The sequence below is a fragment of the Nuphar pumila genome, chromosome 2 (assembly GCF_984573655.1).
Source record: "Nuphar pumila chromosome 2, dmNupPumi1.hap1.1, whole genome shotgun sequence".
Lineage (NCBI taxonomy): Eukaryota > Viridiplantae > Streptophyta > Magnoliopsida > Nymphaeales > Nymphaeaceae > Nuphar > Nuphar pumila.
Window position 1 is genome coordinate 13,145,671 of NC_143250.1, and position 18,469 is coordinate 13,164,139.

General features: G+C 35.8%; 1 protein-coding gene and 1 long non-coding RNA gene across 3 annotated transcripts; both read right to left on the reverse strand.

Moving 5' to 3' along the window:
• Positions 1 to 1,532: 1,532 nt before the first annotated feature.
• LOC149844802 (ras-related protein RABF2b-like) lies at positions 1,533 to 9,035 on the reverse strand. 2 transcript variants are annotated; one of them, XM_089995289.1, is made up of 7 exons: positions 8,912 to 9,035; positions 8,322 to 8,399; positions 8,058 to 8,225; positions 3,912 to 3,960; positions 3,602 to 3,675; positions 2,012 to 2,105; positions 1,533 to 1,867 (listed from the first exon to the last, which is right to left on the reverse strand). In XM_089995289.1, the coding sequence occupies exons 1-7, from the start codon at positions 8,948 to 8,950 to the stop codon at positions 1,770 to 1,772; spliced, it is 600 nt and encodes a 199-aa protein (XP_089851415.1). In that variant the 5' UTR covers positions 8,951 to 9,035; the 3' UTR covers positions 1,533 to 1,769. The 2 variants fall into 2 exon arrangements, with proteins under 2 accessions (XP_089851415.1, XP_089851416.1); XM_089995290.1 differs by having other exon boundaries at positions 2,012 to 2,101; positions 3,598 to 3,675; positions 8,912 to 9,021.
• LOC149844803 (uncharacterized) lies at positions 4,165 to 4,593 on the reverse strand. The gene is made up of 2 exons (XR_016430146.1): positions 4,468 to 4,593; positions 4,165 to 4,220 (listed from the first exon to the last, which is right to left on the reverse strand). It is a non-coding gene; the product is annotated as an uncharacterized LOC149844803 (long non-coding RNA).
• Positions 9,036 to 18,469: the final 9,434 nt, after the last annotated feature.

The window sequence follows — 18,469 nt, forward strand, 5'->3', positions numbered from 1 at the left end:
ATATTAAAAGAATTTATTTTAATTATATATATATACAAATATGTATTAATGAGAAAACACAAAAGTTCCTTTTAAATTTTAAATGAAAAATACATAATATTTTATGTTAATAAAAAATACCTTATATATATATATAGAGAGAGAGAGAGAGAGATATGAGGGCTACACTCATGTGTATAGGCAATTCTATATACTCTACCATTTTCTGGCCATTGTATAGAGGGAAACTGGCGAAGTGAATACCAACTTAATGGGTGTGATGCCCTTGTACCCATATTCGGTCTTATAATCACAACCTGTAATTGGCCATAAAATGTTGTCTCATGAATGCCCTTTACTACTATAATTGAGGTAATTTTGAAGCCAAGTTGACCTGAAACAATTCATTTCTTGACTTGCATCCTTCCGGCATCATATTCACCAAAAAACGTAAGGTAGCACCATTCATGGTGGCTGGTGTGACCCTAACAGTTGCAGCCAATTTTATGGTGTAATGTGGCCAGAAAATGTGAGTATCACCATTCTTATACAGTCAACGATGGTTCCTCGTCATAAAAACAAAAAAACTTTTTTAAAGGCAACCACAGAAACTTTGCCATCAGATTCATCAAACACTGTACAACCACCATCTTGACTTGACCCTCTTTTCCACATCCTCATGTCTTCAAATCCTTGTTTGAACTGTCCTACTTCATGCCTTAGCTCCAATTCTTGTCCCCATAAAACTTTATTCCCTAGTAATTAAACATCTTATCTCCGTTATCTAGTGAGGTTCATCACACCGCATCAGAGATCTTTCCTGTCACTTTGTCTTTAGCCCTACAACCAAACTATAAATATGTAATTGATACCCATAATTACAATACACCAAAGTTATCTCTTAGTTCTGTAAAGGCAGAAATGTCATATTTCACTACACCCACTGTCCCAACAACACTCTTTCTCCTTCTCTGTATTGTGAACCTCTACCCTACATTTGCTAGTCGTATGCACCACAATACCATAGTTTTAGGACTCACTCATTCCTCTAGAATCTCCTCAATTTCCATTAACAGACCATCATCATTGATAAATATGCGTGAACCAATTAGAGAAATTAGAGATGGGTACCTCATATATCTAAACATAGGGACTCCCCCTCAAGCAATTCAAGTTTATATGGATACTGAGTGATCTCACTTGGGTCCCATGTGGGAACCTCTCCTTTGATTGCATAGTGTAATGCTTTCAGGTTCATCTCTGCACTCTCCTTCTCACTCCTCTGCCTCCTCTAGGGATCCTTGCTCTAGCTCCTTGTGTATGGACATCCACAGTTCTGACAATTCCTATGATCCCTGCACCATGGCAGGTTGCCGACTAAGTACCCTCATCAAGGGCACATAACCAAGAGATATTTGGAGATGATTTCCATGATACAGTTAGGTGGAAAAAACCTTGGAACAGCCTTAGAGAAATGGTACGTGTATACAAGCTCATAATTGGGGATGTGATGTTGCTTGTGAAGGTAATGGAGTTATCTGTGAACTAGTAAATTTAACTTGGAAAATATTTAAGCATACTTTTCCAAAAGGGTAGCACACAATACATTCTCTTCAAGTCAAGCTGTCAGCCAAAGCAGAACAATGAAATACTTATTTACACCGTTCCAGTGAACAAATTTACCAATATAAAGCACGTAAAGGGAAGCCCCATTCTTCTTCCTCTTTTTCGCATTTAGGGCTATGAAACAATGTAGAAATCTGATTGAAATCCTAGTGGCAAAGTCTGTGCTAAGAGCAGCATGTAGCACTTGTTGCTCTTTCTGCGGGTCTATCCACAAGAACCATTCCAGGATTCTGCAAGGGTTGGACAGTTGGTAGCCTCTTTGCTGCATCAACCACAGAAAATAGTCACTTGGAATTGAAACCAATGTATTGGTGCACTTGTTCTGGAACTTGTTTCATGTAAAATTCAATGAAGAAGTTTATGTAATTGAAAGTACCCCTCTTGATTAAAAAGATTCAGTAATTACCAATTTCATAGAATATCTCGTTGACATTTATCGCTGTCTTTGCAGATGTCTCTATGAAGTACAACCCATTTTCTCGAGCATATGCTTGTCCTTCCTGTAATAGCAAAGATACATCAATGCACAGCTAAAAGATCTTACCAGTATTCAGTATAAATTGTATGAAACAAATGCTGCAATCCTGATGCTAAAAAGTTGAATTGGATGCATTAGCTTCAATGTAGTGGTCCACATATTATGATACATTTTGATTTCAACTATTTGGATATGATAGTATTTAGTGAAACACAACATCCAATGGGACAGTATTTAGTGAAACACAACATCCAATGGTCACTGACAAATCCTCAATTTTAAAACAAGAGCGAATCGGCCATAATGGTATCACAGAGCAGTATTCTATGCAATGTCAATGCTTGGACTAACTTAAACATTCCAATTCACCCTCTTGTTTTCTCTTCCCATACATACCATGTACGAATGAAAACATGGATGGAAGTTGTGAGAAAATACCAGTCTATGGAGCAATTCAAGTTGTAGCTCTAGATAGAAAGGAATAGAGAAATAGACTCATAAAGCCAACCTCATGAGTAGATATAATGTTTAATAATGATGATGATGATCCAGAAGTTCTAAAGAAAACTTGCAGCACTTTTTAGAGCTGCATAACTCATAAATGACATTGCTGAAACTTATTAGTTGTGACATGATCAGTGAAAAGAGCAATAATTATATCATGTTTCACGTGCTGCTTACATTCTGTTAATTGTAAATATTCTTAAATGGTTGAAAAAACTATACAAGAATACAAGTGATTACCAAATATTACTAAATGAAATTGAACCTATTTAACCATTGCAGCCTTACCTTGACTCATAGCTAAAGTTATATCTAACCAAATATCTCCCAGCAAATTAATAATGAATTACTTAAGAAAGAACCATAGTCACAAATATCAATATCAGCTATAACTCGGTGAGGCTATTTCTCGCGATATTATCGGTTTAGTGATAAATCTCGGAAAAATCTCGAGGCATAAATAAATAAATAAATAAATAAATATATAATAACAAAAACAAGTAAGAAAATATCATGTTTAGATAATAAAATACATATATACTAAAAGAAATAAGTAAAAAATATAAAATAAAGAAGAAAAACACCTTAAAGATGTAGAAAATAAGTAAAAACAGTAACAATAGTTGATAATATCATGATATTATCAAATTGGCAATATTTTCAAAATATCACGATATTTTACTTATAATATCATTTGATGAATATAACATGATAATATCACAATATTTCCAAAATATCGCCAATATCTGTGACTATGTAAAGAACCACTTTATGCAACAAACAACAACAACAACAACTACGCCTTCATCCCAAAACAATTGGGGTCGGCGATATGAACCAACAAAGAAAATCATTCTGGGTCTTCCACATGAATCCTTCTCCTCCATTCATTTCTATCCAATGCCATGTCCTCGGTGAGGTTCAAAACATTCATATCCTTTCCTATCACCTCCATCCATGTCTTAAAGAACCACTTTATGCACCATAAAAAAAATGCTCACAAAAAATACTTGCCTCCGCGGTCACCTTCCTCTGCTCTACTAGATCAGCTTTATTTCCAGCAAGTGCCACAACCATACTTGGATTACCTTTAAACAAATGGCAAATTCAGAAGTATGAGCAAATTAGAACTATCAATAACAGGAAAATTAAGTTCAGAAGAAGAAAGCTACGGATGACCGCAAATACTATAAATCTCAACAACTACAAATTTGTAACAATCTGATTTAAACAAAAACAACAGATCCTGAAAAAGATAAAACTATGAATAATAGGTGAAAAAATAGTAGGAAAAGATTAAATGACAAGTGTCATAAAATCACACCTTGAGCTTGAAGTTCTTGAACCCATTTCTTTGCTCGATCAAATGAAACCTACATGATAAATAGATAATTCTTCAATACAGCATAAAAATGAAGAGCAAAATATATATATATATATATATATATATTTAACATGAACATCCAGAAGGCACATGTACAAACATATAAGAATTGACTAGAAGAACAGTGAATCTTCTTAGATTGACATGTCCAAAATTATTTCAATTCCATAAAGAACATCACAAGTTTTGTATATTTATTTATTAGGATATTCAAAAAATAAAATATTTGCAAGTGTACGATGGGTGGGCCTAGGAAAATATATTAGTTAAAAGAGGTCGGGGTAGGCCTAGGAAGACATGGATGGAGGTGATAGGAAAGGATATGAATGCTTTGAACCTCACCGAGGACATGGCATTGGATAGAAATGAATGGAGGAGAAGGATTCATGTGGAAGACCCAGAATGATTTTCTTTGTTGGTTCATATCGCCGACCCCAATTGTTTTGGGATGAAGGCGTAGTTGTTGTTGTTTGTTGTTGTTGTACGATGGGTGGGCATTTCTGCATGCACGGTCACATGTTTGTGCATATATATTGTTGGTTATGTTGGACTACATTCCCTTTTGGCATTCATAAGGCAGATTTCTGATGCCAGAAAGGCTGAAATATAGTGGAGCTGTTTTGCATGGACAATCTGATAACCCTTCATCCAATAGGATGACAGGAGTACAAATTCAGATGTTTCAAATACAACAGTGAGTAAATCAGAAGTATGCAAAGCTCCTGTTACTTGAGAAGGAATTTCACTCATTGAACAAAATTACGGAACCTTGGGTGACCAATTGGTAGAAACCAGCCAACCCGAAACATTTTTGAATGATATTCAAGAAAAGAAGGTTTTAGAAGGATTTATAAAATTAGAACTGTTCTTGTTGGATGAAATGATAAAGGAGCATCCGGAACTTCTCTTATGTGTCTCTCCTAAGTGGCCTGCTACTGATTTGTCTTGGTTAGGCCTGCTACATCATGTTCTGAACTTTGATCCTTGATGATTGTTTGCACAGCGAAACCTTGTCACCTTAATCTTTTTCTGATAGTGTTATTGATGTTCTCCTTTCTCTTCAAAAGAAAAAAAAAACAAATAAAGGATTCTCTGGAGACATTTATGCAAAAGCTTCCTATAAGAATCACAAGGAAATTATACAAATGGTATGAATGCACAATCAAGATCATAAATATATCATTTTACATTTCTTGAAAAATACATCATTCATAGCCTATGCTTACCTATAGCTGAAGGGTCTTAATCGGATATAAAGTAGAGAAATTATTAAGCATTTTTTTTGTATTCGTGCTTCAATAATAAAGAAGGATAGAGGCCATTTATCTTAGCAACTTATCTTGGATTCTGGAACTTATTTTTTACTTTGTATTGGTAATGATTTTCTTTCTTCTTAAACTTGTTTTGCAGTGGCAACAAATGGAGATAGAGTATTCTTTCTGGCAAATGCTCCATCTCTGCACCTCACCAAAAGTCGTGTATGTGTCTTTGCTTAACCTTGTGTTCCGATTTAGGTTTATTTTCTTCCTTTGCTATTTGTGGAACTAGGTACCACATGGAAGCTGAATGAATGGATAGGTTGCATTATGTGTGAATTTGTTTTTCTTCAGCTGTTTGTATTTTGCAAGAGCACAGTGGAAAGACATGATGTGTTGAGTACTTGTTTATTGTTATACTCTGTCAAAACACATTCTTTTGCCATGATTACGATTTGGCGAGGGGAGTGGGGAGGTGTGAGAGAGGATGTGGGGGGAATGTCTATACTGAATAGATATTGGAATGGTAGAGATTGCTTTAGTTCATCATAAAATGAGGCAATTTGCTGTTACTGAATTCAGGGACTTGAGGACATCTGTAACTTCCATATGAAAGTTTGGTGAACCCGGAAGTTTTTTTTGTTTTGTTTTTCTTTCGATAAGAATGCTGGGGGATAAGGCCCCCTACTTTTATGATAGAGCATCATAATTACAAAGGCCAACTGTACAGAGGGACAAAATACAGGGGAATATGTACATCAAACCGACCACATGGAAGGTCTTTCCTTCCATGATCACCTTCCTACAAACACATTCCAGCAAGGAACACACTTCCAGACTTGGGTTACTTATGGTATGAAAAGTCACACCTCTTTGGGAAAGGATACAATGCAATTTGTAACAGAATACCTTTAATGAAAAAAGAAAAAAGAAAGGAACACAAGAACCATATTTTTCTTCTCCAATTTGAGTTTTGCTCACATCTTGAATGAGTTCAAGGACATATTCAAAGAAATTCTGACCGTCAATTGAAGTAGTTTGTGAATTTAGAACTATATCGTGGCTGAACCTAACAAGATAGCAATTATGACCAACGAAGTTATAAGTATTTCAATAACTAAATGACTACAAATGACATAGAAAAACCCAAACTTGTTGTAGCCCCTTGCAAGCATCAGGAAGCACATTTGGGGTATACATAAGTAGGGTTGCAAACTTGGAAGTCCCCAAAAGTATCCAATATGAGCCAATTCAGAAAGATTCCCATATCACATGTAAATGACATCATGTCCCCAAAAGTATACAAAACGATCCGCTTCGGAAAGATTCCCATATCACATGTAAATGACATCATGTATACAGGGCAAAATAGAATATGTTTAACATGGTATGCTAACTCCTAAATGCAGCTTGGTATTACTAAGATGGTCTCAACTCTCAAGAGTGTTTGACATGTATTCTTAGATGGAAAACTTTCATGAAAAATATTAAACAAATAATTGATACAAAATCAAAGCACCTCCAATAGTTACAAAAGAGAGTTAAACAGACAAGGAAAGGACAATTGTCACAGGGAAAACTGGATCAGTAACTTTGAAATATTGCCTATATAAAACTCTATCAACTCGCTCCTAAAGGTGGCATTTCATATTTCCTTCTTTGTGTTGGGGTGTCCTGATGATGAGGTCAAAACAAAAAAGTGTTGCTTGGCTATGGATCTTATATTCTTCAGCAGGTCAGAAAAAACTTAAATACAAGTACACTGATTGAAAATGTGTAGAGCAGTAGCCATGTCTTGCAGAACAGATGAATTTGCTAAACCAACGGGAAGCAGTTTCTAAACTGTTTTGTAAGGTTTCACACATCAGGGCCATGGAAGAACTCCTACTTACTAGCCATGAAAAACTATTCTTATCACCAGAATGCACGAGTGGACAAGTTGCCTATCTCATTGAAGTTTAGGGATGGACCTGACATTGTAAAAGTAATCATTTGTTACATGATGCCCATGCAATGTGTGTTTCAGAAAGCACATAATGTCAGCCATCCAATCTTGGAAAATTTAATGAACGAGGACCATAATTTAATACTCTAGCTATAGTTTCCTTTGTCATGTGGAACAATGCATCAAGACTTCCTTTAATCTATTGCATGATCGTTTTGAAATAATGCCATTGGTACAAAAGACTTTTTAAAGAAGGGAAAACAAATAAACAGGCAATATAAATGACACCCAGGAAACATGATGAGTTTCACAATCTTTTATTTAGCAAATCAAGGAAATTTTGAATAAATGAATCAACACATTAAGCAAGGAAGCATATCAAGACACATAAATCAAAATGGAGGTCCCTTACAATAAGTAAACTGTTAACTTAGTAGGTAGCACTTGTGTATCCATTTCACTCGATTGGGGTAATTGTCAAGTTTCAAAACTACTAAATCATTCATATTTAAGTCTACATGAATGATCTGATTCATGACAATTGTTTTTTTCTCTTTTCTTATTCTGACAAAGGTCGTCTCAGGAATAGCACCTTGTTTTCCAAGCTGGCTCATCGTGCATGCATTTGGTGGTTTTGGTGTCAATCTAAGTAATTATTCTAAAAAGCCATTTATTTTTTTTTAAAACATTTTATATGAGTAAAAGCTTCAAATATAACTGCCCCCTTTTCTGATGATCTAAATCACCCAAATTTCAACAACCAACAGTTTGGAACTGAAATCTATATAGCATCCACAACCATGTAGCAAAATGAGTTCTCATATTTCTACTACATCTCAACTTTGTAAGATTGTCAATGAAGATGAACAACAATTTCCCACTAACCGGATTCGTTATGTCATAAACAATTATCGCCGCTGCCGCTCCTCTGTAATACATGGGAGCCAAGCTATGATACCTTTCTTGCCCAGCAGTATCCCAAATCTCAAATTTCACAGTTATGTCATTCACAGCCAATGTTTGGGAGAAAAAAGCAGCACCGATTGTTGACTCCTTAAAATCCGCAGGAAAAAGAAGACAAATTTTCAATAATACTATCACAAAAAAAAAAAGAGAAGGCCGCAAACTCCCAAATTACCACCAACAAACCTGAAATTCAAGAAACTGGCCTTTCACAAACCGCAAAACAAGACTCGATTTTCCGGCAGCCACATCGCCGAGAAGGACCTATTTGATGACAGCAAGCCAGAGCAACAATAAAAAACGAAACACCACAAAGGAAAGAGATTGAACTAACAGAAAATTCAGAATCTTAAACCTAAAAAAAAACGAAGTTGGGGTACAAAAATTTGATCATGATTATCAGCAAAACGCATCAATCAGAAGAAGAATAGCATCCCAATTAAGATCACAATGAAAACCCATCAACCAAATAACAAACCAAACTAGAAAAATAAAATTAATGAAAAATCCAACACGATAAGAACATCCCAAGGAAAACCTGAATTAAATAACAAAAAATTGAACACCAACACATATTGAACCAATCAAACAAAACAAAATTAAAGAACCCCCACAAAACACCAACCAAAAAGAAACAAAATCTCATATATAATTTATGCAAATAACCCGAAAAATCCACCAAAGTTGACTGCATCTATGCCCAAAAAAAAGAAAAAATACCAGAAAACCAAAATTCATGCAGGGAAAAACAAAAACAAGAAGAGGGTGAAACAAACCAGCTTTGCATTACGAGTCTTGCTGCCAATGGTCGCCATTACTTCGATTGTCGGAGCCCCCGACTCCAAAATTTATAGATAGAGAGAGAGAGAGAGAGAGAGAGAGAGAGAGAGAGAGAGGTGTGGGAGAAGTTTCCTTAACACGCAAGAATTTATTGTTCGAAAATTACGTCATTGTCAAGTGTCAACCAACCCCGTAAGCCAATATGTCACAAATAACGCCGATATTAATTCCCTTTTTTTTTTTTAAATAGCCGATATTTTCTCCAGTTTTTTTTCTTAAGCTAAAAGCTTTAACTTATCCCCAAATTTTCCCTAACCTAGAAAATCCGGATATCTACATTTATGACATCATCAGCTCATGACCTTGTGATCAGGGGTGTCAATAGGTCGGGTTTGGTTCGGACCCAGGTAGAAACAGACTTGGACCAGATTTTTGGGTATGCTATCGGGTCCGGACCCGGGTCTAATCGGGACTACTATAAGAAAAATCATACATGGGTCCAATAAGAACTACATTAACCAGACCCGAACCATACCACGTAAAATAATATTTTTTATCATTTTTATATTGAAAAATTTCTGGTCTTAATCGGAACTCGGGTCATGTTCGGGTCCGGTATAAAGTTTCACAAACTATAACTGAGTCCATGTATTAATCAGACTTTCGGGTCCGGACCCAGGTCATAATCAGGTCTTCTTATTTGTTATCATAACCAGACCCAACCCGTACGAAACCCTATAGGGTCCAGGTATGGTGATAAATAAGAAGATTTGATTAAGACCGATTAATACATGGAGCTGGGTATAGTTTGTGAAATTTTATACCAGACCCAGGCCCAACCCGAGTTCTGATTAAGACCCGCAAATTTTTAATGTAAAAATGATAAAAAAAATATTATTTTACTGTGTATGGCCCGGGTCTAGTTCATGTAGTTCTTATCGTTTCGAGTATGGTTTCTCTTATGGTGGGTCTGATTAGATTCGAGTCCAGACCCGATACCATACCCAAAAAATGGGGCCAGGTCTGGTTCCACCTGAGTCCGAACCAAACCCAACCCAACCCGTCGACACCCCTACTTGTGAGAGCATCCGATCCTTTATAGGCAGGTGGACTCGGTCCCTCATTGGGACAGCAAAATCTGAACCGTCCATCTTGAGTCAGAGGGTTCACGCTTAATGCTGCAAAAAGATCACTTGAATAGGTGGTCAATGTTCCAGGTTCGGGCCGGCTACCCAAGTCAACTGAATATCCTATTCGGATCTGGTGATCCAAGACTCAGATCCATAAACCAATGGAGTTGGAACAAGACTTGGATAAAAACTAAAAAATTCATAACTAATTGAGTTTTTTTAAATGTAAATTTAGATGCAATAAAGGTAGTTAGATAATTGGAATTGGAATTCATGGTGATCCAGTAATTCAATAGCAAATCCAAGTCCAGATCCAATTAAGTCCGATTTGGTTTTACTTTTATACATCCCTACTCATCCATGAAGTCGTCAGTTTTGTGCAGCCATCATTTACACAAAAGTGGCCGTCTATCTTGACAATGTAAACGGGTTGGACCCAGATAAGATATAATGAGACGCAACCTAATTGGATTTGGGGTTAGATGGAGAAAGCCAAGGTTTTATATCGTGCTGGGTACCCATCAGACTTTTTGAGTATCTGGCCCAAGATGGTTCGGGCTTAGGCTACGTTTTGCAGCAAAAGCTCAAGTCAAGAAGTCAGGCCTGGCTTGGCCTAACTAGTAAATGGGACTGACCCAGGACTGGCCCAAAGCACAAGTTTAAAGGGCCCTGCCCGCATGACCCATTTACAAATTGGGCCTAAAGAGTCCAGCCCGACCTGACCCGGACTCGGCCCGAAACCCACAAGAACCCCGGAGAGCCTTTTGCTGGGCCTGGGCCAGGGTCAGGGTCAGGGTCAGCCCCTCCCGATAAGCCCTTCCTGAACCTGGATTTTATTGGTTATATAACCTGATTAGATCGATATTTTTGCATAATTAGAGTCGGATCCCATGTGGGACGTGGATTCAGATTCAGATACGAAATTGCAAAGCTAAATCCAACCTGATTAACTAATCAGATCCGATAATTATAACCGACTCTGATTAAATGCAGTGGCCGAGCCAGGGGTGGGCATGGGTGGGTGGTCGCCCACCCCAGAATTAGAAACCGAGTCAAAATATGATACAACTCGGGTCTTCTTCTTCATTCCGCACGATTTGGTGGTTGCATTCTTTCCTTGCGAATGCTTGCCGAAATACAATACGTGTGAGCGTATGGGATATGGCTTAAACACAAAGAGAGGTGGATAATGGTCAGGAGTTATCAGTTTAGAAAATTCAAGAGTTTTGGATACTATTTTTTATTTTTTTTTAGTTTCGGAACCTAGAGAGTCAACGAAAGCTAATCTAAAACTGGTTTGTAGCATGTTGGGATGAAGTTCTCCATGTTCTGAAACCTAGACACATGATCTGCACTGCGAATAAGCTATTTGATTTGTCAAAAAAGCAAAACACATGGTCTGGGTGTTTAGAGAGCTCATGCTCGAGTGAAAGAATAGGACATCTAGACCTTGTGTGACTGATATGCTTGAAGGGTTTAATGAGTATCAGAGGTCGCGAGAGAATAGAGAGAAAAATGAGAAAAATAGAAAAGAGATAAAGAGACATGAGAGAGAGCAGCTAGAGAGAATTTAAAAAACTTTAATTTTTATTCGATTCCATAATAAAATAGCTTTTTTAAGTTTTCTTATATATAGAGAGAGTTGTGGTTGAGTCTTAATTATTCAAACTTCATCTAATTAAAAAAAGTAATGATTCATTTAAAGCTAAAACACTTATATGATTGGGAACTCTACACTAAATAATCAAACTAATTAAGAACTTAATTAAAAGAAATCAAATAAACTTTAAAAAAAAAGACATCTACTAGGACTCTTCTAGATTTATGCCCCCCTCATATATAACCCTTTTGCTCATTGACATGGCTCCTAATGATACCATGCGTTTGATTTTTTCTCTTCTTAACTGAGACTCTGAATAAATTGGAGAAGTCACATCATCATCTTGAGACCCATACACTGCTAAACGACCCTCTTATGACTTTGAAGGTGACGTTTGGATCTTCAGCACTGGATCTGGATCATCTTTTAAATTTTAAGTAGTAACAATGGTACTTGTAACATATATTTTATATAGTAGACCTAATGCATGCAACAATCTTATGACTAAAAAGTTGTGAACCATATATAAAAACATGACACTAAGTATACTACATGAGGTGAGGTTTGAACCCCCCCCCTCTCTCTCTCTGGCCATGTTATGGGCCCGAACCTGGCCAAAGACCTACTGCTGGCCATGCCCCTGCCTGCTATTGTTGCCGCTGGCCACATCTCTGCCTACCAACCCTAACCTTTTTATTGGGTTGTAAAGAATGAGAAATTTCACATTAATTTCATGATAAAACAAGCAATAATTTATGATAACTCTAAAAAAAAAGAAATCAACGTGTTTGTGTTACTCAAACACTGAAATCTAAAGATTAAGAATTCATTTTTACGAAAATTTTCATCTAAGTATCCAAGCACACCGTTGATTTCAGTGAGTATACATTTGTTTAAGTTTAAATAAGATTAAGCATAGCATAAAATTCTATAACTTTTCAACTATGGGTAGACATATAGAGCCAGCCAGTTTAGAGCTCAACAAGCTTGACTCATACCCAGGAGCATGGGGCATGCCCTTTAAGCCTGACCTAGTTAATGGGTCAAGCCTATCAGGCCCCAATCAAGCCCAAACTAACTTTAATTGGGCCTTAGCTACAAAATGCAACCTGAGTACCCAACAACCTATTGGGTACCTAGTATGATATCAATGGTACTTGAATTAAGTCTCTATTGGAACATGGTGGCCAAAACAAGATTTTGTAAGATTGAGATCTCAAGCTTAGAAAGATGCTCTTAAGATCGTTATCTTTAGAACTTTAGGCACTCCACTTTGAAATTTTTGAATATGCAAATTGTAAATTAGTGCAACTGAGTCCTCAAGATATAATTAGTTTTAGACCTCAAAAAAGACTGTCCGGTGACCTCTCCCACACCGATGATCAACAAGTCAAGAATGAAGAGTTTTTATAGACTTAATAAGACAAAACAATTTTAGGTGATAAATGAGTTTAAATGATTATAAATCAAATATTTAAAAATTCAAACGAAAATGACCCTCAATGGTCACTCATCTTTAACCAACGATCAAGGACCTCAAAAACCACCCAACACTCTTTATAAAACCCCTTAAATGGTCTCAAATGGTTTGAATGCAATTTTAAAAGTAAAAGTCAAAGCAGTTAACATTGGCTCAATCAAAATAGTCAAAGGTAGGTTCAGATCAGCCAAAATAGATCTAGGCGTCTCATAATGCGCCTTGTGCCGCTGCAACGTGTGCCATCAAAGTGCCTCAAACGCCCTTGTCGGCGTGTTCGTTCCTATGTGCTACACAACAATGTTCGCAAGCCACCCTAAAATGCATGTGTTACCAAAGTATTAAAAAAAATATTTAAATCACAAATAAATTTTTACTCTTAGATATGATACTAAACAATTTCAAAGGAATTTTGAAAGAAACAAAAAAGAAGGGAATAACAACTTATTAAAAAGCGACCAATTTATAATTTTCTTACGCGATATGATATGAACCGTAGATCCATAAAAATTGGTTCGGATCAGGTCTTGCTGCTTCAATTCTCTTGTTTGGATGGTGTTGACCGGACCCACTTGCATCTAGAACTCATTTGATCTCTCAATTAAAGTCACATTTGAAAAGTGAAAAAGAATACTTTCTCTCTCATGTAACAAGTTTATATCAAACATGGGATCTATGTCCCAAGCTAAACAAAAAAATAGATCTCGCTCAAGGAGACTCACTGAGGTTGTTTCTTTTGTCCCATGGGCGTTTGCAGAACACCGAGTTTCTCCTACTCACTGAGGTTCGTCTACACTTTATACTAAGTGAGACCGAGCAACCCAACACAAATCACTATCCTGTCAAATACAAAAAGACAGAAAAATTCTCATACAAGAGATGAGAAAATGAAAGAGACGGCAGGGAGGCATTGAAAGAATGTGAGAAAATGAGGGAAGGCTTAGGAAATCCATGTTAGAAAGAGGGAGGGGCTTGATATTATATACATCCAAGTCCAACAGCCAGCTATAGAGATCACATGCATGGCTAGAAATTAATAACTCCCAACCTACTAATATAGGTATGAACAACATGCATCCAAGATGGTTAGGTGAGTTAGGTGTGGGCAAAGGTCTAGTTTGGTGGTCAACAAGCCAAAAAATAACCTTAGAAAGCTTAAAAACACCTAGAACCCAGACTAGTCAATGGTCAAGCGTGTGGCCATTAAAAGATGGGCTCTCCAATTAACCGTTAAAGTAAGGCTCTCTAGAATGTTGGATAATTATGGTTGAGGACCTTGAGGTCAAGCACTCAATTAAACTTGACTCAGTCAATATTCAAAATTGGCCAAAAAATGCCTAATGTGGCCCTTTTAGAGTGAGCCTACACAATATAAAGTTCATGGTGTTTGTAGTCCTTAATCAACGTGGGACTAAACCTTTTCTCAAAAGTAGGCGTTTCTCTTAAAAAAAAAGTAGATTTATAGAAGGGCAAAAAGATAATAAAAATGTTGTTGAAAGTAAGTTTGAAATAAATACTAACACTTTATTCTTTTACAATTTCAATTTCCTACTCTTTAAAGGGCATTTGACATATAAATTTGCTGCACTCGTTTGTACATGCAATCTAGTAGAAAAACACTGTTTTTTTTATTTATATTTTTCTACTTTTTTTTTAGAAATAGCCTTATAAAATTGATCTATAAAGTTTTTTTTTTACTAGAAAACAGGTTTTATATCACGTTTTTACATGTAAGTTGGTTTATCAAAGGCTTCAAAATTCAATAACGCACAATGTGTTAAAATTTCTTGGCTTAAAAAATCATGTTTTTACATAAAATAAAGATTATCCGAGATCCTAAAAACATCTATGAGATATGAGGTCAGATTGAATGAATACAACTTGGACCTATGATTTTTTAACTAGATTTTTTTTTTTACCCCTAACCGTTATACAACCACACCTTTGGGATTCCAACTTACAATAACCCAACACAAGGTGACGTGCAGTAACTCCTCCTGCCAGGCAAGCTGGTGAAAAGATCAAGTGCAATATGATTGCACAAATATTTGTGCATTAAACACCTGATCACCCACCATCTTGGGCACAAGCCTGTCAGTTGTTAGGCCCAAGGCATGATGGAGGGAGATCAGGTGCTTAATGCACAAAATTTGTGCCATGTTATTGCACCCAATTCGGACTCGACAAGCGGAGCCCCGTTGGCATTTTTTTTTCCAACTAGATTATACATAGGGTAGATAATAGCAAATATATGCCCGCATTTGATGATCCCAAAGGTGGGATATATTTTTGTATTTGTGATATGAAAGCTCATTTTTCCCATGGTTTGCATACCTGCTGTTCACACCAAATTAGAAGACAAATATGCCTTGTTCTTTTTTCTCCTTTCAATGGTATGGTAGGTCAATTTCTACTTGTGCAATTTAGATCTAATTAATTGTGAAGTATCAAATCATATATTTCTAAGCCCTTCTCTCTCTTAGAGGTAAAATATACCGTAGTTCTGAACCATGATACCATATAGTTGTAAGCTCTATTGTTTGCATGGATTTAGCCACCAAATGTTATATCTAAGATGTGTTTGAAGATCAAACTTATGCAAATCAAAGGTGTACATATGCACATTTTTTTTTCAAATGACATAGGCTAATTAATGCTAAAACCAGACTAGCTTGGTTAAATAATGTATATTCAGATCCAACTGTTGCCAAAAAGAAAAAAGGTTAATATTTGGTGCTATTAAAGCCCCAAAACTATTGAGCTGAAAATTACAAGTTCAAGCTTTGTCGACTCAATAGATGTGTTCAACATGGTTGGTTTGCTTACAATCAAACCTAAAATTATGTTTTTTTGATCTAAAAATATATATATTTTTTTAGTCGTAAAATTTTAGTGCACCGTGGAGCCATTGATTTTTTAAGCCGTTAAAAAATCTGCTTGCACATAACAATCACATGATTCAAAACTCATTTTTTACTAAAACAACCTTATATATCATATTCATAAAATCCAATCTACCAAAAATTAAAATAAAAAAAAGGTGACTTATACTCAATAGTTATGTGCCTTCAATGGCACCAAATATTAAAAAAAAGGTAAATGGGTCACTTGGCATTGGAAATGAGTAGTATCTTAGCTATGTCAGCATCAAAGGGGCATGCCATTTTGGGTGTGTATCCCTAATGACACCATCGACATGCTTGGACATGGCAACACGAACAAGAAAACGTACTGATATTATTTTAATATTTTAAAATATGTTTTAATGTTCTTTTATTATTTTAATAAAAATATATTTTTATTATTAAAATATAACAATACTTTTTATTAATTAATGTTTTTTTGTATCCACGTGTCTTGTTTCTTGAAAAATATTCATAACATCACTGATCCTGATCACGTACCACCAGCACCCTATGTCACAAGACACTTCAACAAGCCCTCGTGTCGTGTCCTCTTATATACTATTTTTAACAGCCCTGCCGTGTCTGGTATCCTTTTAGTAGTGTCCTTGTGACATAGTTAGCACCACCATTTGAAACAAGCAGAATTTCCAAAAACCATTTCCCTTTTGTGCACTTTGGTACAATAATGTTTCATCATGATCACAAGGGAGCCTATTTTCATCAATTTGATGTGACATTAGCTTCTTTATCACCATAAGAATCTTAGCATATGATGAGAACTGAATGGATGCCATACCAATCTGATCAGTATGAGCTCGAAATGAGCCAAACGAAGCTGACCCATGAGCTTCTTGGTTCCTTTACCAGCCCTAGTATTTTACACATGTTTCGGATATGGATTTAGCTGCATATCATTTGCTATTATTTGGATCCAAATTCAAATTCAGATCCACTGTTTTAATTGTTAGATGTAGATTCAGATCTTCTCTGATGCAGTCATTAGTTTCCACACAACCAGGAGGGGCGTCTAACCTAATCCTTTCTCTAGACAATGTAAAAACATATATTCTTTTCAAGTGTAGTAGGTTGAATTCATGGAAATGACATGTTGATTTGATGTGCTGAATTCAGCTTACTACCTTCAGGGCGCCTTTGCTTGTCACTGAAGAAGGTGTCGTGAAAAACGGATCAGACCCACCCCCAACGGGCGTTGAGCATCGAGTTGCAGCCACCATACGAAGTAGAGGAGACAGTTCGAGTAGAGATATCCGTTTTTTCGACAAGCAGAGGTGTTTTCTGGAAAAAGGTAAGAGGTTATATTCTCTATATGTAGATTGAAACCCGTATGCACGAGTTTATTCTGATTCTAAATAAATATACCTTATACCAGATCTCTCATGTGAGGATTCAACGTCAGGTTTATCATATCTAGAGTAGAGACAGTTTTTAGAATGAAAATCTTCTCAAAAATCAGTTTAGATTAAATCAGTTTTATGGATTTTAATTAAAATTAGAGTGTGACACATATATGAGTATATACACTCTAAATAAGAGGTGTACAACCATATATGTGTGAGGAAGGCTCTAGTCTTGAGTCTTAACACACACACACACACACACACACACACACACACATATATATATATATATATATATATATATATATATATATATATAGAGAGAGAGAGAGAGAGCATTGCATTGCATTGTATTCAAATACAGGCAAATCAGGCATAGCCGATTAACCTGGGTTCGAAACATGAAGGGTTTTCGTTAATCTTAAAATATGTTCATTAAGAAGGGACTAATCAGATTTTCAAGAGGGGGTTCAATTCAGACCCTAGAAAACATTTTTGTTTGAGTTAAAAACCTAAGCTTTTATGTCAATTGTGTATAATGGTTTTCTTAAAAATAAAATTGACTTTGAATGCAATAGGGAGTCATATAATCAATTTTTTTTTGTGAAAAATTTAGTTAATGTGCATGATTTAATTTTTTTATTTGTGTTGTATGCTATCAATGTAGAAAAATTAAAATTTACGCTATGTTGTTATGAAAAAATGATAGATCTATGCATGAATCTAGGAAAAATACTGAAAACGTTTCTGAGAAGATAGTTTTCGGGAAGACAGATCGATTTCCCAATTTCATGGTTGTGAAAATATGATTTGTCTGTGAAAAAATATGTATTATTATGATTTGAGAATTTTGAAAAGGTGTATGAGGTACTGTTATTATAAATTTATAAAAATTTCAATTTGAGTGACCTATTTTTGCTTACTTGAATGCATGTTTCTCATTATTTTAAAATTCTAACTTGACATCAGTTCGGTAAATCATTTGTATCTCTCTCATTCGGAGAAGTTTTTATGAAAAAATTGTTGCATTAAAAAGCTAACAAAATTTTACATAATTTATGAAATTTTGGGCTCTGTCCCCTA

What these genes read in the sequence shown, in the direction of transcription:
- LOC149844802 (XM_089995289.1), bottom strand. Translation starts at nt 8,950, where the DNA reads ATGGCGACCATTGGCAGCAAGACTCGTAATGCAAAGCTG. An exon ending in GCCAGTTTCTTGAATTTCAG is followed by an intron (nt 8,226 to 8,321) that starts GTTTGTTGGTGG and finishes GCGGATTTTAAG; the next exon opens with GAGTCAACAATCGGTGCTGC. An exon ending in TTTATGACATAACGAATCCG is followed by an intron (nt 3,961 to 8,057) that starts GTTAGTGGGAAA and finishes TTTATCATGTAG; the next exon opens with GTTTCATTTGATCGAGCAAA.